At 41.7% G+C, this 26,300-nt stretch overlaps 1 protein-coding gene across 1 annotated transcript in view; it reads left to right on the top strand.

Annotated features, from left to right (window-relative positions):
* Positions 1-25,576, top strand: part of LOC116689604 (cAMP-specific 3',5'-cyclic phosphodiesterase 4D-like) — a 202,496-nt gene extending 176,920 nt beyond the window's left edge. Inside the window, 15 exon segments of the mRNA XM_032516152.1 lie at positions 3,094-3,285; positions 5,550-5,586; positions 5,686-5,762; positions 6,128-6,177; positions 11,039-11,151; positions 19,500-19,593; positions 19,997-20,172; positions 20,349-20,447; positions 20,548-20,712; positions 20,888-20,987; positions 23,195-23,349; positions 23,445-23,567; positions 24,050-24,232; positions 24,319-24,334; positions 24,337-25,576. Of these exon segments, the coding sequence (XP_032372043.1) occupies positions 3,094-3,285; positions 5,550-5,586; positions 5,686-5,762; positions 6,128-6,177; positions 11,039-11,151; positions 19,500-19,593; positions 19,997-20,172; positions 20,349-20,447; positions 20,548-20,712; positions 20,888-20,987; positions 23,195-23,349; positions 23,445-23,567; positions 24,050-24,232; positions 24,319-24,334; positions 24,337-24,836 (2,080 nt within the window). The 3' untranslated portion in view covers positions 24,837-25,576.
* The last annotated feature ends 724 nt before the right edge of the window (positions 25,577-26,300 follow it).

A 26,300-nucleotide genomic window follows, 5' to 3' on the forward strand; every position in this document is an offset into this window, starting at 1 on the left:
TCTCTGCATGATACAAACACCCACACACACTTATCATTGCAAAGAACAGCTGGAGAACGGACCAACCTGTGCCTGGAATGACAGTTGATACATCCCTTTTTGTGTGTCTGTGGTTTCACACTTAATTTGTACTGAAGCTGGATTCCGAGATCCCGTATCAAGTATCACACGAAAATCCATCTTGTCAGGCTTCAAATGCGTTTGTGTCTGAACTACCAGCTTTCTAGTGTGACGGCTGCCTCATTTCATTCAAACCAATAATGGCAGACATGATAGATGGTTCATCCAATCACCTGACAGGTATTTTATGAAAGTGACCTTTTTCAAACGGTTTTTCCCAATGACGGCTTCTCAGATGGTTCTGTGTTACAAACCATCTGGTGCGTCAGGTTAGTTTCACACCTACAGTAATGAAAACAGATGGATCACTTGATCTGATAATAGGTTGTGTGTGTGTGTGTGTGTGTGTGTGTGTGTGTGTGTGTGTGTGTGTGTGTGTGTGTGTGTGTGTGTGTGTGTGTGTGTGTGTTGCCCGTGTGCGTGTGTGTGCGCGTCTGTCTGTTGTTTAACTATATTCGTAGGGTCCAAAAACCGGGAGATAAGTATACTTGTAGGTTCTCGACAGCTTTGTGGGGCAAAAATGTTGGACCCTACAACTTTAAAGGGCTGTTTGAGGGTTAAGACTAGGTTTTAGGATTAGGGTTAGAAATGGGTTATGGTAAGGGTGAGGGTAAGGCTTAAGTTTAGGCATTTAGTTGTGATTGTTAAGGTTAGGGTAAGGGGCTAGGGAATGCATTATGTCAATGACGGGTCCCCACAAAGATAGTGCCACGTACTGTGTGTGTGTGTGTGTGTGTGTGTGTGTGTGTGTGTGGTGTGTGAAGCCTGATTTATGATTTTGCAGAGGCTCCAAGCAGGGCTTTCGTCGTAGCCTGTGTAAGTGGCCTGAAGTTTACACATATAGGAAACAGCAGCGTGTGTGCGTGGAGAGCGTGTGGTAAAGCAAGTGAGAGAGTGACGATAATAAGCTTTAGAGTGAGATTTAACACAGACACCCAGTATACTTCTAATTGTTAGTGACCTGTTCATGTGACAAGCGTGTCCTCCAAGTAAATAGTATAAATAGACCTACTATGCTCCTATGGGGTCCGCAGCTTTCTCTGATGCATCCGCTCGTATTATCAGGTCTTTACACACAGCATGCTAGCAGTTGAGCATAGACAGAGGGCTGTCATGCTACAAAAACGTACATGTAGGCTTAAATTCAACTGTGGTATTTTGTCAGGATTAAGCTATGGGCCTAAGGAAATTCATGCAGGGTAAAGTGCAATGGTAAAACACCGAAGTGCAGAGAATGTCTCCGCTGAATGTCTGGCTGAGTCTGGCAGCAAAAGAAAATTAAATCCCCCCCCCCCCAAAAAAAAACCACTGCGCAAGCGTCACGTCGTCGCAGTATTGCGGTGATGCGGTTATCGTTACTCATCCATAATTTTCAACCACACTGCATGAGCATGCCCAGTGTAAGTGACTGGTCATGTGATATGGGCTGTCAGACGTCTTAATATAAGTGCAGATAGTTTTGGTTTTTAAAATGTTGTTTTAAAAATAAAAAAAGTAACAGTGTAGATGTAGTCTAAGAGCAAGTTAGAGACCAGGAAGAGGACAAAACGATTGCCCTTCCCTCAGTCATCAGGCAGACAGCCAAACTATCCCATTCCACGACCAAAGCTCACAGTCATTTAGCTGCTGCTACTCTGAAAGTTCACACAGAGATAACACAGCGTTTAGCCATTTGATTGTTGGGGAAAATATGCCTGGCATGTCCTGTGTCGTTGTGGCTGTCTAGCATGTTGAAATACTCCAAGATAACCTACTGGATTGTTAGATGTGAGAAGCATAATGACTTTTTTCCTCTTAAAACCACTCTCATAAAACATTCCCAAAGCATGAGTACAACCTCCTATTTTCATAACTTACTAAATTTGGTAAACACATTCAAAGTAATAATAACTTGCACCTGTAAGGTCAGTGAATCATCCGTTTGTTAAGGATGTGAAATACCCTGAAGAAAATGTACAAGCTCAGGAAGGGTACTTATGGCAATCTTAGTCATTTCTCATTGTGTAATGACGAGGAATGTTTTAGTTGTTAGATGGATGTTTAAGTTTGGCCATGGAGCGTGCTTTCAAGGTATGTACACTGCCAGTGTTCACTCTGTTCTTAAGACATCCTCTCCTCTTCCATATTGAACATAGCGCTAACATGAGCAGGATGTTCCGTACTGGTAGTGAGGATGATGATGAGAAAGGGGACGTCATCCCTGTGCGTATTATGTTTCGCACTTTGGGGGAATCCCCCCTGACCTTAGCATCCACACAGGATGGGATTATGGGGTTGCTTAATAGACTTAGTGATGAGGCAGATATCCGTGGTGACAGGCATTACTTATACTTGGGCGAACAATCACCAAGGAGACTAAGGAGCTCATCGTAACATCGCAGTGGGAAAAGGTGTCACTGGTTTAGTACAACACCTTTCAGCTGTGAGTCAGTGGCATTGTTAGCACAGAGGTAGTCCCTACGGGCCTGTGCAGAGTTTGCACAAATCATATCGCAAGTGGTTGTGTGTAGATGGCTTTGAATATTGCTGCATTAGTTCTAACTGTTGGTGATGCAGCCTATTATTTGTCCAATCATAATCGTCCAATAATCAGCCAGATAAGGAGGCATAGACTGATTCTAATTTTAAATGGTGAAGTTTATGAGCAAATTTACATCATCCTCCAGTAAATGAGCAGTGTCGGGCCCTCATGCCCACACGGTAGGCACGTCATATACCGTGTAGGCCTGTCAATTAACAGCAATAGTGCATGTCAGATCTATGCTGCTGCAGTGGAAAAAACATTCATGTGGGTTTAGTTGATATGTGAGTAAGCTCTGAAGTCATCAAGACCTCTAACATATTAATGTTTACAGAAAGCCTTTGATTTTTTTGGACATGGAGAGACAAGCCACATCACGCAGCAATAAGTACATTCTGTTACAGATTCTGATTTTAATATCTTTCTCCCTCTATCTTTCTCTCCATATGCAGTTTCGATGTGGACAATGGCACGTCATCAGGTCGCAGCCCCCTGGACCCCATGGCCAGCCCGGGCTCAGGCCTCATCCTGCAGGCCAATTTTGTCCATAGCCAACGGAGAGAGTCGTTCCTGTACCGCTCCGACAGTGACTACGACCTCTCACCCAAGTCTATGTCCCGGAACTCCTCCATTGCCAGTGACATGTGAGTGCAAGGTGTCTTTTGCTGTGACTTGAACCTTCATGAAATACACCCGAATGCTGCCTATTGTGCTAAATGTGATCAATTATGCATTGTTTTGCCTCTCTGAATCTGTGTCACGGCTGAAGGTTTTTTAGACCAGGTCTTAAAGCTGCCACGTGGCTAGCTTTGGCACTGGTGAGAAATGTGCATGACCAACAGCTGATTGTGTGGTGTAACATCTATTCTTAGCCACATCCAGTAGGATAAACAAGGTGGTCTGTCACAAAGTGTCCACAAGCAGTAAGTATGTGACTCTTGATATTTGGCAAATTGTTGATTACTCTATGTCTGCATAACTCATAAGAATAATGGGATGGATGGAGTAGAACAAGCTCCAGACATTGGGCCCCATTTTAACAATCTAAGTGCGCGTCTTGAAGCGCATGGCGCTAGTGCGTTTAGGTTGTTTCCAAATCCACTTCTGCTAGTGTGAAAAAAAGGGTTTGTGTGCCGGGCGCATGGTTTAAAAGGGTTCTACTTTGTGGATTATTAATCATAGGTGTGTTTTGTGCGTAACATGTAATAAACCAATCAGAGTGTCATCTCCCATTCCCTTTAAAAGCCAGGTGCGTTTGTACCTTGGCACATTGCTAATATGATGGCAAGATGGCTGAGCAGGAAGAAGAGAAGAAACTGATCTGCTCGTGCGTGACGTAAAAAGTGCACTTGCAGATCAAAGAATTATACGATTTCACATTGTAATCATTTTATTTTTAATCTTTTGCATGTTTGCGTGCTGCTGCTGTGTGTGCTAGCCTAGGTTGCGCTGTTCCCAAGTCGTCAAATTTTAATGCGCTGTCAAAAAAAAATAACAATGAAATGACTTCAGAACAGGTTTTTGTTGGTCAATGGCACAATCACTTCCCGCTGCCTCAAGATAGCAATATGTCAAGAATTCACCTGAACACACCTCCCTGTAAGGCCAGAACACCCATGGGCGCAAAGATGGGTACACACCAACTGGCATCTTCAGGGTCAGTGTATATAATGAAAGCACATTCCTTTGATAAAAACCTAAAAAGAAAAAATCTTTAGCATTTATGACTTATCCTTTCATATCTTTTTTTTCTCTTAAATTGCATAAACAAGGAAACTGGAGAAAGCTAGGAGGCAACTTGTCTTAACAGCTCTCTTGATAATATTAATAAGACAGCTTCACAATCACAATCGACGTAAACATGTAAAAGAAATTGCATGTTGCAAGTAGGCTACTTAACAAAGAGTCATCTTTAGAACACCATATTCCAGAGGACATTTTTTTTTACAAGAAAACAGAGCTAGGGCAGTCTGTGTCCCCCGAAAAGGCCAAAGTCAGAGGCGGACAGCCATATCCCAACTCGTATTCTTACCTCTCCTCTTTTCTGTCTACTCTCAGAGAGTACGTAGCCACATCGTCTTTCCTCTAAATACCTCCTATTTGTCTTGTGATTGAGGCACATGACAAGCGTGCGTCTCCTCTGACATTCTTGCCATGTATGTTAGCTCACATGCCAGTGGGTGCGTGCATGAAGTGGCTGCGGCTTTGTAGAACTGAGCTGGAGGAGGCAAGCTTCATGACCATTAACACAGCCATGTCACCTGAACACATGTTGACTCGAAGGTCAGCAGGACTCCAACTCATGGTTCACCCTTTAAGATTCCTTTAGCTTTCTTTTAACCTCTTTTTAACCAAGAGAGTCCGATTGAGATTATGAATCTCTTTTTTTGAAGAGAGCCAAGACAGACAACAGTATAAATACAAACGCAGTTACAGACAGAAAACACAATAAGATACAAAATTAAAAGGAACTGGGATGGAAAGAGAGGGAGAGGCCATGGAGAAAGGGTGACTGTGTGAGGGACATTGCTGTACAGCACGTGCAAAGACAGCTGTTTTACTGTGTCCTTGTTGTGAAAATATCTCTCTGGACATGGCATTCACTAAACCACCTTATGTATACACAGACATGCCCACCAATTAATCCCTTATTGAAAGCTGTTGAAACTATTACGCATGGTGACGTCGGGCCTCAGCTGGTCGCTGATGTGACGAGTAAACATGTCACTCTGATCGAGTGCATCAGAGATGCCGAAACTAATCTAATGTGATGACCCCCGCTCCTCCCTCCTCATTCTCTCCATCCTCCCCTTGACCTTTTCATCACATGAGCACACTCCTTTGTTGTTGGATGTCAATACTGTAGATCTGCAGCTTACATTAAAGCCACTGTCTTTGTGTCTTTCAGTCATGGTGACGATATGATTGTAACGCCCTTTGCACAGGTGAGCTCTTGAGTGCCAGTTTTTCTTATTTTATGTGTTGTCTTCACACTTTTACAAACTGATGTATGATTCGGTTCTAATATATCACGTTTCCTTCAGGTTCTTGCCAGCTTGAGAACCGTACGAAACAACTTTGGTGCATTAACTAATCTACAGCAAGACCGGGCATCCAATAAGTAAGTCGTCAGCTTTGCTGTTTTTTTTTCTTCAAATAAAAATGAAACCTGTCATAGTGGGAGGAGAGACTGTATTACAGACAACAATGGTCAACATGCCAGCATATCACAATATTTGTAATACGCACTTCATGACTAAGAAGTTTGACTAAATAAGTGTCCAGTGCTCACTCACAGCCTGGCTTTGCTCGCCCCCTGCTGCTCTTATTAAGTACTACAACAACAGTAGTCTGTAGGTAAGCTCTGCTACAGTACACTGCATGTGTAGAAATGAGTGAGTTGTAAATAAAATATTTTGAGGTAAACTAACGATTGTAATGTTTTCCAAAGGAAATGTCAGTGTGTGTTTGTTTGCCCCATGACAGGAGATCACCAATGTGTAACCCACCACCCATCACCAAGACCACCTTCACAGGTACATGTACTGCCAGAGCAGCATGATTTTGTGTGTGTGTGTGCGTGTGTGTGTGTGTGCGCGTGTGTGTGCAATTAGATGTCAGGAATATATTTAGCGATAGAAAAAGAAAATAATTACTATTGTTGGCATTAGAGGTAACACTTTGCTTGAAGTCCCCCTATTCACCATTTATAAGCGGTATATTAACATTCAATAAGTGGTTCATGACACACTATCATGATACAAGTGTTTAATAAAGTATTTGTCAACAATTATTATATAATGTCGTTATAGGAAACTCTATAATTGACAAATACTGTATATACACACTTACAAGTGGCTATATATCTGCGCACAACAACATTATGGTGTGTTATAAACCATCCATTATATCTTTATATGCTGCTTGTACAGTTAATGCTAAATAAGGGGACTTAAAGCAAAGTGACTATATCAGAAGTTTTAATAATAGTAGCAATATGCACTCTATTATTTAAAACTGGTGGCTAAATAGATTCAATAAAGGGAATTGGAGTTTTTCTGGAGTGATGCTTTTGTTTATTGTAAGATATCAGCATGGTGGTGATTTGCCGGCAAACACAGACATGCTGTGCAGGAAGCCTGGGGACATGAACAGAATATCCAACATGGTCCGAATACAAGTATGGAAGACATATTTTGCGGAAAAGCGTGACTGTTAACCAAGAGCAAATAGTTCCCTGTCAGTAGCTGTTTTGCTATTTTGTATAAAGTTTGAATATGTGGGGCTTTTTGTGGATGCCATTTGTTTGTTTTATAGCCAAGATGCTGTTAAATCTTCAACTTCTGAAAAGCAGGTAAACAAGTAGAGAGGTTTGTTCGCTGCTTTTTTGAGGTACTTTGCAAGTTGACATCCATTGTAACCCTATGTCAGACAGAGAGTTTGCCAACCCTGCCTATATATTCCACGAGGCAGTTTTTATCGTGATGTTAACTTTGCTGCCAATAGACAGACAACATCTTTCTGTCCTACTTTTTGAGTTTTTGTTGTGAGGAGGACATGGCACAGACAGTCTTAGCTGGCTAGAATAGACTTGTCCTTGACAGTCACTTTGCTTTCTAGCAGTATCAATGGCTGTAATCTAGCTGCTGTTTGCAGAGGAAACCATATAACCTCCATCATTAATAAATAATGTCACTGAGTTTTGTTTAGTAAAATTATCCCTAAGGCATTTGCGCAGACACCCATAGAATCACATAAACACAAACAGTCATGCATATTGTTAAGAGAGGTAAAAACATGACTGTTTTTTCAAGTGTAAAGGCATTTTGCACGTTTGAGGGAGATCAATCTAAACAATTCTCCTAAGAATTGCATTCCTGATACATAACTGGCTTATATATGAGGAACTAGAGACATTGTGCTATGTTTAGAACACAATCACACTGGTGCACAGCCATTATGGGCCCTGCCATAAACTGGTGACAGCTGTGAGTCGTGAGAATGCTTGTTTGAGTATTGACTAGTTGTAATGCAATGGCTTGCTGATGCGGCGCCTAAGTCGTCTTGCAGACAAAGACAATAAAGGAAGAATAATAGTAAGAAGTAGTTACTCAGGACATCAGTTAGGGATAGGATACCAGTGTTTTCAAGAATGGTTACATTGACGCTTCTTTGCTCTATTTCTACTTTCCTATCTATGCTCATCCCACTGCCATTGACTTACTGTTCAGATAAAGAAGATATTTCAGAATCATCTAAGATTTTATTTTAAATGATGAGTAGTTCTGTGAGCTTTTATGTATTGTGGATGAGAATATATGCTGCTTAAAGTTTAAGAGAGAAACTTTGTAATCAATCAGTTAATCAGTCAGCATGAGATTGTGGACAATATTGTTTTACCACTTAATATCCCATAAACTCAGTCTAAAATGGTGTTGTAGTCTTTCAAACCTTTGTTTTGTATGCTGGATATAAAGTTCATTTCATAATGAGTGAGGCCACGACTCTAAACTACTCTACCTTTCCGTCTCTTCTTGACATTGCATCTTGTTCATAATATGGAAACAACTTGGGCTTGGATAGATAAATAGGATATTTTATTTAAAGGTCCCAGGCCTCTTAAAATTTGCTAGAGTATTTAAAGAGATGGGAATTCCTTTATATTTCCATATGGGGTAGAGGGGAAGTACTAAAGATGAATATTTTACCAATATTGTCCTTTGACTCTTTTCCATACCATTCAAATTCCCCACAACATTGGTATAAGGACACAATGCTCCACGTGGAGGGAAAAATAACCTTTTTATTAAACAACACAAGAGGACAAGGAATAAATCATAGTGAAACTAAACATCACTAAATAGGATAATTAAAAAATAAGCAATATATTGACAGATGACACATGTGGCACAGAGCATTCTTTAGGAATCCATTACAGGCTTCTTTTGTAATTGGTACATGACACCATCTTAAAATGTAACCAAAACAGCTGAACATCCAAGCATCTAGGCTGATGCACAATAAAAATTACAGCATATATGAGTTATCTACCATTTGATATCACATCAGTGTTATTTCTTAGTAGTTCAGCCTCCCCTCTCCTCTTGTCTCTGCATATTTTTCTCCTTCTTTCTCCTCATCCTCACACAGTCCGACTTCACTGTCGAGCTGTTCCGGTACATAGTTTGGCTGCAGCCCTGCGTCTGTGCAGCAGAGTGGCCTCTCCAAGCGCCGGTGTCTGATGTCGCACTAAGCATGAGAAGAATGTCATTGACGTCAGTGCAGTTGCTGTCAGAAAGAGTAGCACCCCAGCCACCGACACCACACCAGAGAGAGAGAGAGAGAAAGGGGGACTGAGAGACAGAAAGAGGAGAGGGACAGAAATGAGACAAAAGAGGGAGGAGGAAGGATGTTCATAGACCAGAGGAGGGAAACGAGGAGTGTGGGAGAGGAAGGGGGCTAATGGAAGGAGGAAGGGAGAGATATGTCAAAGACAATGAAGCAGGAGAGGTGGGATATTGTGGATAATAGGAGGTGACAAAATAAATGGTCAGTGGTCATGCTTGTATACACTAATATTAATAATAATAATTATAGTCATGCACTGAAACAAAAATGGTTTGCATGTTTCCAAACATAGTACAATACAATATTATAATTCATCACTCCAAATTGAAATTGAAATATTCAGGAGCTGAAAAAACTACTCATTTGCATCATGTTCTTTTAGGGGGGATTGTCCCGGAACAAAAAACGAGTGAAAAAACAGCATTTTTATCATTTAAACCTAAATAAATACAGAACCTTATTTTCCAATAGCTTTAATGGGGTCAAAATGCTAACTGAACTGTTAAGCTGACATGGCGTTATGTGATTAAATGTGGTCCTTGTGTATTTTAATCTTCCTCTGGTTTTTTCTGTCTGGTTTATTGAATTACAGTTAAAGTGGACCCCCCCCCCCCCCCCCCTTCTCAGATCCCAGATCACATACATTACAAGCCTGTGCTTTCCCAAATTAGTCGAGCATCAATATTAATTGGCTTTTGACGAAGTGACATTTTCTTTTAACAAAAGGCTGACTTTGAGAGAGGCATGTCTTCAATTTCAAATGAAAAAGAAACTGAAGTAGATGTAGGGATTGTGATGCGCAACGCTCAACACTTTACCATAACATCAGCCGTCATTTGTTTACCTCTCTTTTTTTGGTGTATTTGTATACTGAACCTATATTAGTATGCAAGCACACACAGTATGAGTATAGGGAGCTCCCAGCTCTGGCTCCACTCCTTTACTACTCCAGTCCACATTTTGTCACTCTCCCTTCCCCATCCACAGTGCAGTCCTCTCAGGCTTTAGGTACAGCTTGGGGAGAGAAGCACGTTTGGCTACCAGGGACGCCGGAGCAACAGAAGCCCACCCTCTATACACACAGCATCTATAGGAAACACTATCCAGCACACACACACAGCACCGGATTATACCCTTTGCTTCCCGGATAGCATTGATGTTTTCATTGGCAGAGAGGGCAGACAAAAATCATGATGTGTTATGGTTAGCATTTCGTCTGGTGTGTATGTGTGTGTGTATGCATATGCGTGTCTGTTACCGTCCGTGTGTGTGTGAGGTGTCTTGCATTTGTTAAACATGTCAGCGTGCTGTGAACAATCAGGTTTTGGTTCCTTGCTGGACAGTATTGACATGGATCTTGACTGGTTCTGAGTTTAACACGGGATCCTCTTTTCCACCGTCCCTGTCTTCCCTCAATCTCTCCTATGGCAGACATGGGCCTGCTAAGCAGACTGCTGTTTATCCTGCTACATGACTGGAATTACATCTCTCTAAAGAATGATAGTGTAAACCTTACACACCTAGATCACTGACTGTGATATGTGTGCTGTGTCTGGGAGATAGTGCATGAGTCTGTATGTGAGATTACACAGAAATCCTTGTTGCTCCTTTTGTGCTTTGTTACCTCTGTATTCTCTGTTGGGATTTTCTTACTGTTAACATTCATTTGGACACCCAGAAGTGACTCAGGGTGGCCGTTTATCATCCATCACCTGCAACTATACTCCCTTGGATTGTATCTGACTTACTCTTAAGAGGAAGAATCTGGATTTGAACTGTAGGACTGCACTGGAGGTTTCTTTTCTCCAAGGGAATCGGTGAGCTTTGCTTCAGCTGACCTGTGACTGCTGATCTGTGGGTTAGGACACAGGACGTCTCCCAGGCCCGCACAGCTGGCTCACCTGTCCAGTATGAAGAGTCACCCATGTGTCTACTCGGGGTATCCCAGCTTAGCTGTGTGTGGGGTGGGAGACCCCGGGCCTGGATCGTCGACAAGCCCTCTGAAGCGGGCCCTTACTGACCCCTTGCCCTCCTGTCTTGCCCCTGCAGAGGAGGCCTACCAGAAACTGGCCACTGAGACCCTGGAGGAGCTGGACTGGTGTCTGGACCAGCTGGAGACACTGCAGACAAGACACTCTGTCAGCGAGATGGCCTCCAACAAGGTAAGAAAAACCAAAAGTTCTAGAGGCTAAAATGATAACATCTGTTGGCCTCATTGCTATAGCTTTTGTTTTGTTTTTGTCATACCTATATTGCCCAATGTTATAAACGCACTTCATGTGTTTCTTATTGAAACAGAGTCACATAGGCTGCTACCCAGGATTCACTGTGGTGTGGTTTTTGTGGCTGATGATAACAGGATGTATGCATAAATTGATTGTATTATTATTAGTATTATTATTATTATTGTGTTGTGCATAAATAATACACCCAGCCCGAACAGGCTTACAAGACACCATTATTCAGGAAAAGACACCAGAGTGATGCATATATATACTGATCTTCACCCAACACTTTTATTTACTGTATATTATATATCTAGTGTTTGTTTCAGGTTACGTTATCTATTTTAGATTATTTAGTAGACACATCTGGAATTGGCTGCAAACAGCGCTGTCCTTGTGGGTTAAGTTACAGGAGTGTGCCCGTGAATAAACCATTTAAGCAGACTTTTTAATCAACCCACACCCACAGCTGCATTTCCATACATAACTAAAGACATATAAAGTAACAAAGAAATGTACTATATACTGTATGGTCATTCAGCAGTAGTGGAATGGTGTTTATTGTTTAATGATAGGCCAAGCTGATGTGTAACTTTATACAAATTACCCGGAGCATATATACCCAGTACATTACAGGTCGTTGATTTGATTAATTTGAATGGGTGTAGTATAATTTAATAGACATTACCTCCTGAGTGTGTGTGTGAACTGCTCTTTTGTCATCAAGCCCCCCTCCCTGTTTATTTGTCAAGTTATTTTCAACCCATAGCAGTTACTGTTGGAGCCTGAGGAGCTCACTTCTTCTACAGTCTTTATTTGGTTGTACATATGATGTGCTTTGATGCCTTTTTCAGTACTCAGCCGTCAAAGCACACGTTGGACAGTTTGTGTTATGTTTTTTACGTGTGTTAGTTATAGCATTGTCATGCAGACAAGGAGTAGTGCTGTGAGCATGCTCAGTTGCTTGGTGTGTGTGTGTGCGTGTGCGTGTGCATGTGTGCGCGTGTGCGGAGGCTGCTGTGCTGCTATGAATGCTGATTAGCTCTGGTGATGTCACACGGGGGGGGAATGGACCAGAAAGAGAATCAGGGAGGACGGACAGACAAAGGACTTACACAAACGTATACACTCACCGCTGATGTTACCGCGGTCACATGCATGACCAAGACGTCACCTTGTAAAGTGAAAGATTGAAAGAAAGACAAAATCTGTAACATGCACTACCTCACTGTTGCTCACCAGGACAGCTATCTCTGGTTGTCATGGCAACAGCCACAGGCCCAACCAGTCTGCTATCTCACTCAGCAACACACACACACACACACACACACACACACATATATATCATAGGTAAATACAGTCACTACATCTTACACATATACTGTACTTTGTGTCTGTATCCTGCAGACATTCATAAATCAATACTCGACATAAGCCTTAATTTATCCACGAAGAAAAGTCGGAGATGCAAACAATGCAATACTGAAATTTTGAAATAGCTTCTCAAAATTGGCACCCCGTGTTGCAGCCTTGGTAAGGTAAATGTCTAGCCAATCAGATAGACATCTGCAATAACTAAAACCAGCGTCCAGGTGGACACCTGCAGTGTTATGCCTGGATACTGGCCACCACACATACTGTACAACTTGGCTAAAACCTTAACGCTTATGCCTGAGTGTGTCTGTTGCAATATTTAAAATAGATTTCATTTTCCCTCGAACTAGAGCCGTCAATCAGTTAAAATATTTAACCCTTGTGTTGTCTTTCCGTCAAAATCAACACTTTTGTTGAGGCTTTTTTATCAATGTTAAAGTCTCTTTCTTATGTTTTTGTCCCATTTTCAACACTTTTGACGCTTTCCCCCCCCCCGATGTTTGTCACTTTTTTTGACGTTTTCAACAGTACGTAACACTAACTTATTAACTTTAGTTTTACAGTTATTTTTGGAATTTATATTCAATAAACCTCATTTGAAGGAAGTTATACCTCATGTTTGAGTTAGAAAAGCAGAAATTAGAAATTATTTTGACTAAAATTAAAGAAAATGGATGGATGTTTTTGATGGATGAAGTTGATGGATAATCACAGACTGGAATATGTCAACTTTATGTCAACAAAACCTCTTCAATGTTTTGTTTTTTTCAAAGGCTATTAAATTGAACAAGACACCCCAAAATGAATGAAAGTAGAGATTTCTACTTGCCAAAGAGCGTTGTGTGGAATCAATCATGTTGTAGTTAAAAAGAACATTGACATAGGAAAACGGGGCAATTTGACCCAAGGACAACATGAGGGTAAAGGGGACATATCTACATATCGTACGTAGCGTCTACATATCCCTGTCTCTGCTGAATTATTTTTTATCCCTGGTGGGGACGGAATGTATCTTCCCCCCCCAAAGTGATCAATGCTATGAATCAATGAATTGAAATATCTTCTGTTTAAAAAAAAGCTTATTATATATCTTCTTTTTAAAAATCAGCTTATTATGCTTGATGAAAATGCAGTTAGTGAATGTGGAACGAAGCCTGTCTGTTTGTAGACCGTACCTTGGCCGCACGGACCGCTACAGAAAATCATTCATTCCACAAGCAATAACACTTTTTAACATGTCATCACTGGGTGCTAGATAAGACTTTTGGGCACCACACTACTGCACTAATGCAACCTGCACAATTTGGTTTATTTACATGTAGCATACATTTTAACATTTTAACATATTATTTAAGCAGTTGCACATTATTGTTTCCCCATCCTGTACATATTCAAATATTTGTTCTTTTTTTACTCTATTCACATTATTATTTCATGTATATTGTATGTATATTTTTCCCAGTATTTCATTTATATTTATATTCTGTGCTTTGGGACTGATTTTGCTGCTGTAACACCGTAATTTCCCATTTTTCTTGGGATCAATAAACATCTATCTATCTATCTATCTATCTACCTAAAATAAAAGTATTTTAAGTTTTGAGCCTTGTACCGTGAACAGTCTATATGATAAAATCCGAGCAGCAGTTGCTAGTTGTGTTTAGCCGCTACTGAGCTCCGCGACGCCGGCTACAGACTTCCGTCGTATCAGCAGCAGGTGGTAGATGTGTTTAGCCGCCAATAGGTGACTGGTGAGCCAACCAGGCACCGCCAGGTGACGTTCCTTTCAGGGGCCACGGAAGTGAAGTAAGTTTAGTCGAGAAAGAGTAAGCTTCATGCCGTGACGACAGTTAAGTTTAGACACCAAAACGATTAGTTAAGTTTAGGAAAAAGACTGTGGTTTCGGATTAAAACCCTCCTGAGTGTTTCCCTTTGTGAAAGTAAATGGCGAAGTGAACTCCGCTCCCCGGCTTAAAAGCCCTATGTTATATGTTGACACCACGTTATTCTATTTCATTTTTTAGATTATTTTCCATTGAAGTTCATGAATCATTTTGGCATGCCTGGCCGAGTGGCATGGTGTTGTATTTCATTCTTGCATGTTTTGTTTTGTTGTGCATGAAAACAACTAAACATTGCTGGCAATTTGTACTCTTGCTCACAGCCCGCACCTGTGGAGATCCCATTTAGGCAATCAGCTTTTTTCGGTTGAAAAGAAATAGGAGCAGCTCGTGATCAGCATTGATGTGACGCTTCTGTTCTGATGTCATACAGTGATGATATCAGACAGGGTGAGTTATTATTCAGCAAAGGCTCTTTATACAGCAGTTGATTTGTTCAGATTTTTGTGGATGCGTTTTAGTTGTTAGTGTACCTCACTACGTTCTGCTGTGTCCATTAAAGTTCGATCTACTTCAGCCAGGAGACGCCTCTGAATTGTGTCATCAGTCTGTTAGTAACTCATTAGGTTTACAAGTGCAGGTCCAGGTCATTCTTCAGTAACTGAACAAGTTGCTGGTTGGTTTTGTTGGTTTTTGGACTTTCTGAAGTGAGAGATGATAGAATGGCTCTTTGCCTATCTCCATTCCCAATATGTTATTCATTTTCTATCTTTCTGTTATTACTTTTTTAAACAGGTTTTTCTCCCATCTCTCCTTCGCAGTGCTGTGGAGGAACGTCTGTCAATGCGAGACTATCTTACCACTTACCATCACCGTTTAGCTTCCTACATACTGTACAGATGTCCTTCTCAACATTTTGTTAAGGTCATAAATGGATAGCAGACTTACATCTAGCAGTCACCGGTACATTGATCGGAAATAGTATTGGCAATTACAGTGTTCCTGTTGTCCTGTGTTCAGTAGAGAGGGGGGGAGTTAGTCACCAGAATAAATGTAGAATGTGAGAAAAGAAACAAATCCAACAGAGATCTGGGGGTGTCGTGGGCTACTGTAAATACAGCTACGAGTGGATAATTTTGGTCACTCCGCCGAGGAACAAATTACACACAAGTCACAGCTGAGCTTATTGTGACATTTTCCAATTTCTACCATAGTTTGTGTTCACACCTCTTGGCTAAGCTGTGTGTGTGTGTGTGTGTGTGTGTGTGTGTGTGTGTGTGTGTGTGTGGTGTGTGTGTGTGTGTGTGTGTGGTGTTGGGCCTGTGCTGGCCTGCTTGGCTCAGAGTCAATCAAAGCTGCTGGATTGTTGCGTTGTGCTCGCTCCGCGTGCTGTTTGTGAGGTGGGTTGTGTGGGGTGTGTGCAGGCGTTGGGTCCTTTCAATCCATGTGCGGACTAGACTCACAGTCCATGCTGCTATTAAAGGACTGCATGTAAATACTCAGTGCCTGTCTAGCTAAGCGGGGGTACAAAGCACTGAGCCTTGGGTCCCTTTGAACACATGCGCTAAATCACAACCAGCAGAATAAGACGCATAAAACAGCCTTTCTTCTAGATGATCACAGATTACCAACCTTTGAAACAATGCTCACATATACACAACAGAGAAGAAAATCAACATCTTTTTTTAGATTTATTCTTCAATCCAAAATTTTCTTAATAACTAAGTAGATAATCATATTTTTATATCATGACATTTTTATAAATGTCTTAGTCAATGTACCAACTAATCTCTGATAAACTAAACTGTCATTTTAAGTTTACAGATTTTTGCTATATGTCCTGTAAGGTCCAACTGTGACAACCGTTAACAGGGGTCGCCACCTAGTGTTCTTAAAGCTTTTTTTTCGGACTTACTGTAGCTTTGTCGTAGAGGTTTGGAGTTATTCTTTACACTGTTCGAACCGCCAAATGGTACTATACTTGTGCTAATAAGTTGCTGTCAGACTCAGCAGACCCGCAGGTGATTATTTCAATTTGCTATGTATTTCTGGTCGTTCTGACTTTTTGACTTTTGTAGGTTACTTGGTCATGGTTTGGTGGTTGACAGGACGTTAAAGTTCTCTGGACTGCTATCAAAACATAGCTTCAATGGGGAAATTGGGCTTTTAAATTAGTTGCATAGAAATGACTTCAGAGACACGAAATGTTTGATTATTTCATATTTGTTCATATGTGTATTTTCATGATTTCTTTTATAAGACCATTTGTGCTGTTACTGATGACAAAAGTGCATTAAAACACTTGGTTCAATAAGGTCTGTGTGGAGACAGTGCTTTCAGTTTCTGTCCTACTGAGACAACTTCAGCTAAATGTGACGCTCATTCTTTTTGCAAGATTAATTGGATTTCATGTAATACATCAACAGTGATGCTACTGTGACTCATCTTCCATGAGTACAGGCGTGAAGGCTGACCTCAGTTTCTCTGTATTGGATCATGTTGGATGAGGTAACCTGTGCTTGTACATTGTATTGTACAGAAGGTTAGGTCAGTCAACATGTAAACGCATTCAACTATTGCATGTAACGTAAATATGTCTTGCATACAGATATACAAGCATGTAATGCATGTGAACGCACGCGCACACACACACACACACACACACACACACACACACACACACACACACACACATACATCCTGCTGCACTGCAGGAATGGAAGGAAAAGGACGGGGTCAGGGTTTTCCACTGACTTCCACCACAGCCAATCACACAGCAGGTGACCTCAAGTCTGTTTCAATCCAAGCCAATAAGAGGTGGTGATGAGCTCACACGTCTTCCATATCTTCGCTCTGATTTGCTGCTGTTATGTGACACAGAGAGAGAAGCAGCCTGTGCTCGTCACATGGGAGCTTATGTCATACACACAGAGGCAGGCAGCCAGCCCTGTTTGGGAGCTGTTGACAGAATTTATTTTGTTGTCCTGGTGCTTTGGCATCTACCAAGCATCCGCACTATTATCAATTATTCACAACCTCAGCAGTGTGTCCCCGTGTGTGCGCGTGTGCGTGTGTGTGTGTGTGTGTGTACGTGAGTGTGTACGTGAGTGAGTGAGTGAACGTCATGTGCATCACAGTGTGTGTGGTCACGATATGCTCTCATCGGATCTTTGGGGAGCCACTTTCCCACTTCTCCTCTCTCAGAATCTGCTTTTCCTCTCTGCTTCCCGGAACATGGGCTCTTTTATGTGGATATTTGCAGGACAGGAACATGATGCTTCATTTATGGACATTGAACCAAACTCTGAAAGCTCTTCAGGTTGAAGTATTTTAGCGGCCAGAGCTGCGGACTGTTTTTGTTTCGTTAGCTGTTTAGCGCTTTCATCACCCGAACTGTATTTCTGGATCGATATTGTTGATTTGTCAAAATGCCTGAAGCAAATTATCTGCTCTCTGTGTCCTGGGGATATATAAAGGTAAGATGGGGTCTCGGATTAATCTATTTCAATTAATTATTCAGGTGTTATCCTTTTTCCTACACCTGTTTTAATGTGATTGTTTAAATTGTGTGTTTTGTAACTCAGGTGCATCCTTCATGTGAACACCGATTTTGATGTTAAATGACCACAAATAGAAACCACATACTGTATGTAGCTCCTCGCTGACATATTGCATGTTAAACAATTCTTCAAAGGTGCGACATTCCTGGGTCCATCATCTATTTTGATGCATCTGCGATGCAGCTACTGATGCTTGCACTGTCCTTATGTCTGGATGAACGGCAAAGAAGAACATACACTTTTAAGTGAATTTGGATTTAAAAGCACAGACATTTACAACATGTGTAAATTGTTAAAGACTTGTTGGTCATTTCAGTTTTTTTATTGCCACAAAGGGTCTCAGAGCTCTGGGAAAACATTTTTAGGTCAACAATCCTCTGGGTAGTTGAGCTGCTCCATATTTTTTGGGATGTTGCGATGGATTTTTTTTTTTTAGGTTAGCCACACATTTTAATTAAAAAAAGAAAGATCTAATCTCACTGGCATTCCATTTATTTGTTTTAATAGTTATGCATCATGTAAATACAGCTCAATGTGACGTATTTGGTGCTTTTCTACTCTATTGACTTTTATTTCCTGACAAAAGCACACTACAGATGGCTCTTGTTTTAAGCACTCCGCAGTGTTGTAATAGCCTATTTGAAGGGATCAATATTAATCTGTATACTTAATCAATATACATAAATTATACATCTGGACCAAAGCCAGAAGGATTCAGATAATGCAGCGATTTAGTTTGGTTAGTTTAGTTTTTTTTTAATTTGCGCTCCATTTTTGTAACTCTGTTGTTTTGCAGCCACTTTAAAAAATCCCTGATTTCAAGCATTCTCCTCCTTGTCAATCGGTTTGGTCTTCAAATCAAATCCCGGAGCTAAATTTGAGTCTGCCACTCCAATTAGGCACAGGAGAGAGAAAAGAGAATGGGGTGAGGGAGAGGCAGGGAGGAGCAGGCAGTGCGGAAGAGAAAAACTGAAATTGAAAGAAAGAAACTGGGAAATTGGGTTACTGATTACGTACATCCCTGGCCTTCTGACCGTGTGTGTGTGTGTGTGTGTGTGTGTGTGTGTGTGTGTGTGTGTGTGTGTGTGTGGTGTGTGTGTGTGTGTGTGACCACAAACAGTGATGTTCCTGGGTGCAGCGCAGCTCTTTTGGTGTAACTGGAAATGAAAGAATCTGTTAGTAAAATGGGTCAGTGTTGATGTAACCATTTGATTTCCCCACTGCCTTCAGGAAAATGCGTTTTTAATCAAATAAAAAATATGTTGTATTTGTGGCCTCATACTTTTTGCCTCAAACATATTTAGAGAACATTTATTGTCAAATGAGCATATATTTAGCTCTTGAATTGTGTTTTCCGTTTTTGGGTAAGATGTATTTAAATATGTGTGGGATTTCCCTGCCCTGTGTCACAAACTGTGACACCCCTCATTAATGTGCGTGTGTGTGTGTGTGTGTGTGTGTGTGTATGTGTATGTGTATGTATGTGTGTGTGTGTGTGTTTCTCTTTTAGTTCAAGAGGATGTTGAACAGGGAGTTGACTCACCTATCAGAGATGAGCCGTTCTGGGAACCAGGTTTCTGAATTCATTTCCAGCACCTTCCTGGGTGAGTGATGACACAGGAAAAACTCACTGGTTTGGAATTAAAAAAAAAAATCTCCTTCTGCCTGAAATGTAAAAATGAATATGGTGCCAAGCTTCAGAGTGAGTCAGTGGTGTCATGTTTCGTATATGGCCAAACACATGCAGTATATAAAATTTTTCAGAAACCCTGTTTAAACAGCAGTATGATATGAGTATAATCTCGTAAACAGGTGTTTTAAACAGGTGTTTTTTTAAACCCGGATATAGTAGTACCATCATATCAAATTGAGGCCAAATTTTCAAGAAGATGACTCAGTTTTTTTCTGGTTCAAACACTCCAACATAGCCCCAAAATGATGTGTGCAACAAAAGACGTCATCGTCCTCATATTCACCTTCCACTTGTGTTTCACCGGATCTCTCCAGACAAACAACATGAAGTGGAGATGCCAACACCTCAGACACAGAAGGAGAAGGAGAAGAAGAACAAGCCCATGTCTCAGATCAGCGGGGTGAAAAAGCTGCAACACTCCTCCAGCCTCACAAACTCGAACATCCCCCGCTTCGGAGTTAAGACTGAGACCGAGGATGAACTCGCTAAGGTGTGTTTGTGTGTCCTGACAAATAGTGTACACGTAGGTTGTGCAAAATAAGTCACACATTCACATAAAAATCTGAAATGTGCTTTGGGTTAAGGGCTCAGGTAATAATAAAAGAACAGAAAGAAGCAAAAAAAAGAATGTTTTGTTTCTAATTGTGTCTCTACTTCTTTTTTCAGGAGCTTGAGCATGTGAATAAATGGGGCCTTAACGTTTTTAAAATCTCAGAGTTCTCTGGGAATCGGCCACTGACAGTCATGATGCACACTATATTCCAGGTAAGCACTGTCACTCGTTCTTTTTGTCTTAATCTTTTACTACAAAATCGTGTTGAATCTTGAAAATGTTTTGAGCATGAACTCTCTCTTGTGTTTGTAGGAAAGAGACTTGTTAAAAACATTTAAAATTCCACTTGACACCTTTATAACATACCTGATGACCTTAGAAGACCATTATCATGGCGATGTGGCCTACCATAACAACATTCATGCTGCTGACGTCACCCAGTCAACTCATGTGCTGCTATCCACCCCCGCCCTCGAGGTGAGGCGCATGTGCGCACAAAAGCCCACACTTCCACAATCAGCTTCAATCAAACTTCTGCTCCAAGTCCAATCATTGGCTCTTACTTGCATGGGTATTTTTGTCAAATGATTTCATTCTCTCATCAATGCCTTCCCCCCTCCCCCTCTGTGCTTGATTTTTTTTTTTTTTCCAGGCTGTGTTCACAGACCTTGAGATCTTAGCTGCCATCTTTGCCAGTGCAATTCACGACGTGGACCATCCTGGTGTCTCCAACCAGTTCCTCATCAACACCAGTGAGTCTATAAATGGCACTGTCTTAGCAGCTACGTCAGTAGCTCAGCAGTGTCATTAGTGCATATTCACAAAAACGAACACACACTCTGATACCCAGGTGCACACTTTCTGCCTCACCAGCACACACATTTGCAATTTCCAGACAATGAACCCAACCAAACTTGGATGCAGATTTACTGTACATGGATGGCAACAAATGTTCAAAACAGAACACACATGCATACATGCCAGTTAGTTTTTTTTAGTGTTACAGCCCGGCTCTCGACCGCGACAAGAAAAGGAGACAACGAGAGTAGGCTGCTTTTTGGAAGATTATTTTTTGGGGGGGGGGAATGACATGCAGCAAAGGGCCGCAAGTCGGAGTTTAAACCGCGGCCGCTGCTTCGAGGCTCTTTATACGGGCGCGCACTCTACCAGGTGAGCTGCTCAGGTGCCCGAAAACCATTTTTATTTTGAAACAATCAAAAATAATAATCAAAAACATCAGGACATTAATCAACATAACTAAGGAAAGAGTAAAGAAACAGGCTGAAGTCGCCGTCACGCCGTGCCTATCGGAGCCAAAAATAGCAGCCTGTACCAGGTGCAGCTCGTCAGCGCCAATCAGCACCTGCAACACGTCAAACACGAGACCCGAGCCAACAAAGGCAGGGAGGCCGCAGCCATCATACACCAAACATACTCACGTGTCATGGCTTTGACAAGTGATTTCCAGAAAGAGGGGTTCAAAGAGGAAATCAATATTGTCCACAATGGTACCCTTCCTTATAACACAACTTAATTCAGGCAAACATGTTCTCGGGGGGGTAACATCCTCACTAAGACATGGACGTAGTAGACAGCACTGCATAGGGAAATCTTTGTTTGACATATTGTGTAGTTTAACTGCTGTTGTTGGGATAAAGTGGGATAAAAGTTATGCCTACCAAATTACAAAAGCTACAAATAAATAAGTAATATTTTCATTTATCTCTAGTGGTATCTAACCATGCAGGCAGGTTGTTAGATATCCATCCTCCGTTTGTAAAGTAGAGGGAGAAATTATTATTTTTTATCTTTATTTATTCAGGGAAAGGTTCACTAAGAGGAAGCCTCTCTTTTGCAGATCACATTCCCACAGTTCCACATTCATACCTGGAAGCTGCCCAGTACAACCACAGTCTGATGTGCTGCCCACTGAGCAACTCCACTGGAGCCGTTGGGTTAAGGGCCTTGCTCAAGGGCACCTCAGCGGTGCCTCTTTCACTTTCCCCGCACAGATTTTATCCTGTCGGTCTGGAGGATTGAATCAACGACCTCCCGGTCACATGCTTGCTTCTTTAACCTTTAGGCCACCACCATATCACAAAGATATCTTAAAATCTGGAAAAGATTAAAGCATGACTAGATACCTCCCAGGGAAGTGATGGAAGTGAGTGAAGCGAGCCTTTAACCAGACTTACATGGTTACTGGTGTTGTGTTCTCAAGCAAGAGACTTTAACTGGCTCACTCGCTCATGACTGGAGGTGCCCTGAATATCGCCTTGCTTTGGTAATTTATAGGGAAACCCATCAAATAGATTTGATATCCAGTGGGTATCAGCCATTCTGGAAACCACTCCATATGTGTGTTTTGCATAAGAGTATTAGTAATAGCTTCATCAGAACTAAAAAGACACCGCACAGCCTCACACACAAAATGTGCTGTGCTTCCCATAAGCCCAAAATGGGGAATCCCTGCAGTAAAGGCAGTGTGAGTCATCTTAGTTAGGAGCCACCAGACTGATCTTATGTCAGCCACAGAGCAACGGAGCAGGATCCCCTTTCTCCCCTCTGCTGCTCTGTTCCACTATGGCCGAGACTAATGCATCTTAATGGGAAATCTAAATACAGCTAGAGGACCTTCAAATGACTCAGAGTGGGGAAACCTCTCAGCGGAAAATGCGCTGGGGCTTTCTTCAGCCATGCACCGAGCAAGGGATGGATGTGCATGTGTCACAGCAGCACATATCAAATTTGTTCAGGTCTATTAGCAGTGAATGTTGTAACTCTAATTAGCCCCTCATTCTGTTGGAAAGATGTACCTCGTTGTGTTATCTTACAAAATAATCCCGGCAAAATCCTCTCAAATTTCTTGAAGCATAAATTCTGTTAATACCATGTTTTTATTCTGCTATTTAAAACCTGAAAAACCAGAATCCCACTAACTAAAATGTCCTCCCTGCAGATTCAGAGCTAGCGTTGATGTACAATGACTCGTCGGTGTTGGAGAACCACCATCTAGCAGTTGGTTTCAAGCTCCTACAAGAAGAGAACTGTGACATCTTTCAAAACATGACCAAAAAACAAAGACAATCACTGCGAAAGATGGTCATTGACATTGTAAGTGAAAAAAATATTAAGTGCAATGCATTATTTGCACTACATTATACGTTCATTCAATCACTTTTTTTTTCTGTCTTTTTTGCTATTACCAGGTGCTAGCAACAGACATGTCAAAGCACATGAATCTACTGGCTGATCTGAAAACTATGGTGGAAACCAAGAAGGTGACCAGCTCTGGTGTCTTGCTGCTGGACAACTACTCTGACAGGATACAGGTCAGGATACAGCGGCAGACCACTAACGCCAAGTAGCCTGTGTTTTTGTGATTTTCATGTATATTCAAAGAATACTTGGGTCCCCTTCAAGATTCTGCAAGACCTACTGTAAGTTTCTGGAACCTTTCACATCTTTTAGAAGAATACATTACATACCTCAGAAGTAGAACAAGGACATTCTGTTGGGTGTCCTTACAAAATGTGTGGTACTGAAACCATGGTGAGGCTGAGACTACTTGCAGGACTCAATGACAGTAAAATGCCAGCTTCCTTCATTTTGGACTTGAAATTAGTTGAATTAGTTTGAACGCATTAGTTTGAGTTGCATTGGTTTCATCTCCGCAAGTAAATGAACTAATCACAACATTAGAATCTCAGCCTGAAGTATCACTGTTGTAATGATGCTGTGACCGAGCCTTTATGCTTCCTTCTATTACGAATCATGGCCCCGTGTTTTAGACCTTTTAATTTGTTGTGTTCAGGTTCTACAGAACATGGTGCACTGTGCAGATCTGAGCAACCCCACCAAGCCTCTCCAGCTGTACCGGCAGTGGACGGACCGCATCATGGAGGAGTTCTTCAGCCAGGGGGACAGAGAGCGGGAGAGGAGCATGGAGATCAGCCCTATGTGTGACAAACACAACGCCTCGGTAGAAAAGAGCCAGGTAACACGCATACACATGTACTGTACATGCATATTGTGCATAGACACGCATTCAGTTACTTAATTTTCCCCCCTCGCTTCCTGTAGGTTGGCTTCATAGATTATATGTTCACCCTCTGTGGGAGACGTGGGCTGACCTGGTCCACCCGGACGCCCAGGACATCCTGGACACGTTGGAAGATAACAGGGAGTGGTACCAAAGCACCATCCCCCAAAGCCCCTCTCCTACCTTGGACGAGCCCGAGGACGGCACTCGACCCCCAGGAGGGGACAAGTTCCAATTTGAGCTCACCCTGGAGGAGGACGGGGAGTCGGACACTGAGAAAGACAGCGGCAGCCAGCCTGAGGAGGAGGAAGACGAGGACGAGGAGGAGGAGGAGGAGGAAGAGGAGGAGGAAGAAGACGAGGAAAATAGCTGTACTGACTCTAAAACACTCTGTACACAGGACTCTGAATCAACAGAGATTCCTTTAGACGAACAGGTGGGGGAGGACGAAGAGGAGGAGGTAGCGGAGGAGGGGGAGACCCTCTGCTCACAACCGTGTGCCGTGGAGGAAGAGGTAGCAGAGGGGGAAGAGGAGAAAGAGGAAACCCCCCACACATAGCAGTTTATGGACAGCACCCGATTAACTGTTCTTCTTAGTAATGACAGATGATTATTTATAGAATATTTTTTGGGGTTTTGTGGGGGTCTGTCTGTGTTTTTTTATACATGTATGTTTCTGGTTCCAAAGCGTGTGCTGCTCTCCACCTTTGCCACTCCGCCTGTCAGCTTCGTTCAGACACGCCCACCGGTACTTCAAGTTTTTTTGCACTCAGGAATACTGCTCTCCATACCTGTTTGTACTAAAGTGGTGTGTTCTTATTTCACTTTTACACCTTCCCTTTTACAAACTTAACTTAGTACATTTAGCACAGTCCGCTCAGTGCTGTTCACATAATATCACATTTTCCTTTACCTCTGCTTCGTCTCAGCCTTGTCTAAAAGTTTAGCGGCGTTTCTGTGTTTTATCAAGTGCCCATGCTCCACAGAGACAGCTATCGGTATGTTCAAGGATAATCTCCCTCTCGATTAGGCCGTTTCCTTCTATTTCCGAATTAGGAGGCATTTGATGCTGCTGATGGCGGATGACGCCGCAGAGATGAAAGCTGCAGCACACGGGAGCTTTTCCAGACCCATTTCTGATGTGGAAGTCTTCCTTTAAAACCTAACTGATACAAAGCTCAAACTAAACAGCCGTGATGCTGTCGTAGACTTTCCTTTTCGTCTCGTACTGTATGATTCACAATTAAATTTAGCAATCAGAGGCTTTCTTTTGTTAGCAAAGAAGATCAGAGAACTTTCGAAAAACCAATGGGGAGAAATGTGTAACAGATAGGGATAGCGTCATGGCTGGAATACATTTGGAGTGTTCTGATGTGTTTGTACTTTCTCCAATAGCATTTACACTACTACTCTCATGCCACTAAACCCCTGTGTGGCTATTCCTGTGAGTTGACAATTTGAATTTATTCATAGTTTTTATTTTTATTTTGGTGAGAGTTTTTACCGACTAGGAAGCAGGAACCCGAAAGTCTTATGCTTTACTCTCATTGAAATTGTTTTCGATGAAGTCTTTACATTTTTATTATTGTTGCCTGCAGTTCTTTTGAACACATCCTGAGACAATGCAATGCTTTGTAGTTGATACAAAAAGCACCTTTTTTAGAAGCTTGATTAGTGCTCAGAGTATACAGAAATAGTAATGGTGTTAAAAAACTACTGGGGGGATTTTATACCAATGTTATGAAAGCTTTTACTGTGCTTTTATTTTTCTTGCCCATTTCGTTTGACGTCCACATCCCAAACAGCTGCATACTTTTTTTATTTTTTCAGCCACTTCATCTCTGTTAAGAGGTATGAATTTTGCCATCTCAACATTAAACCCAGTTGCTGTCTTTGTTTTCGACAAGACAATCAGCTCCATTGCGAAGTCATCAGATAAATCTCTCCTCTACTTAGATATTCTAATGCACTGATATAGTCATATATCACCACTTAAATATTTGTAATATGTTTAAATGCGCCA

Source organism: Etheostoma spectabile, chromosome 5 (assembly GCF_008692095.1).
Source record: "Etheostoma spectabile isolate EspeVRDwgs_2016 chromosome 5, UIUC_Espe_1.0, whole genome shotgun sequence".
NCBI lineage: Eukaryota > Metazoa > Chordata > Actinopteri > Perciformes > Percidae > Etheostoma > Etheostoma spectabile.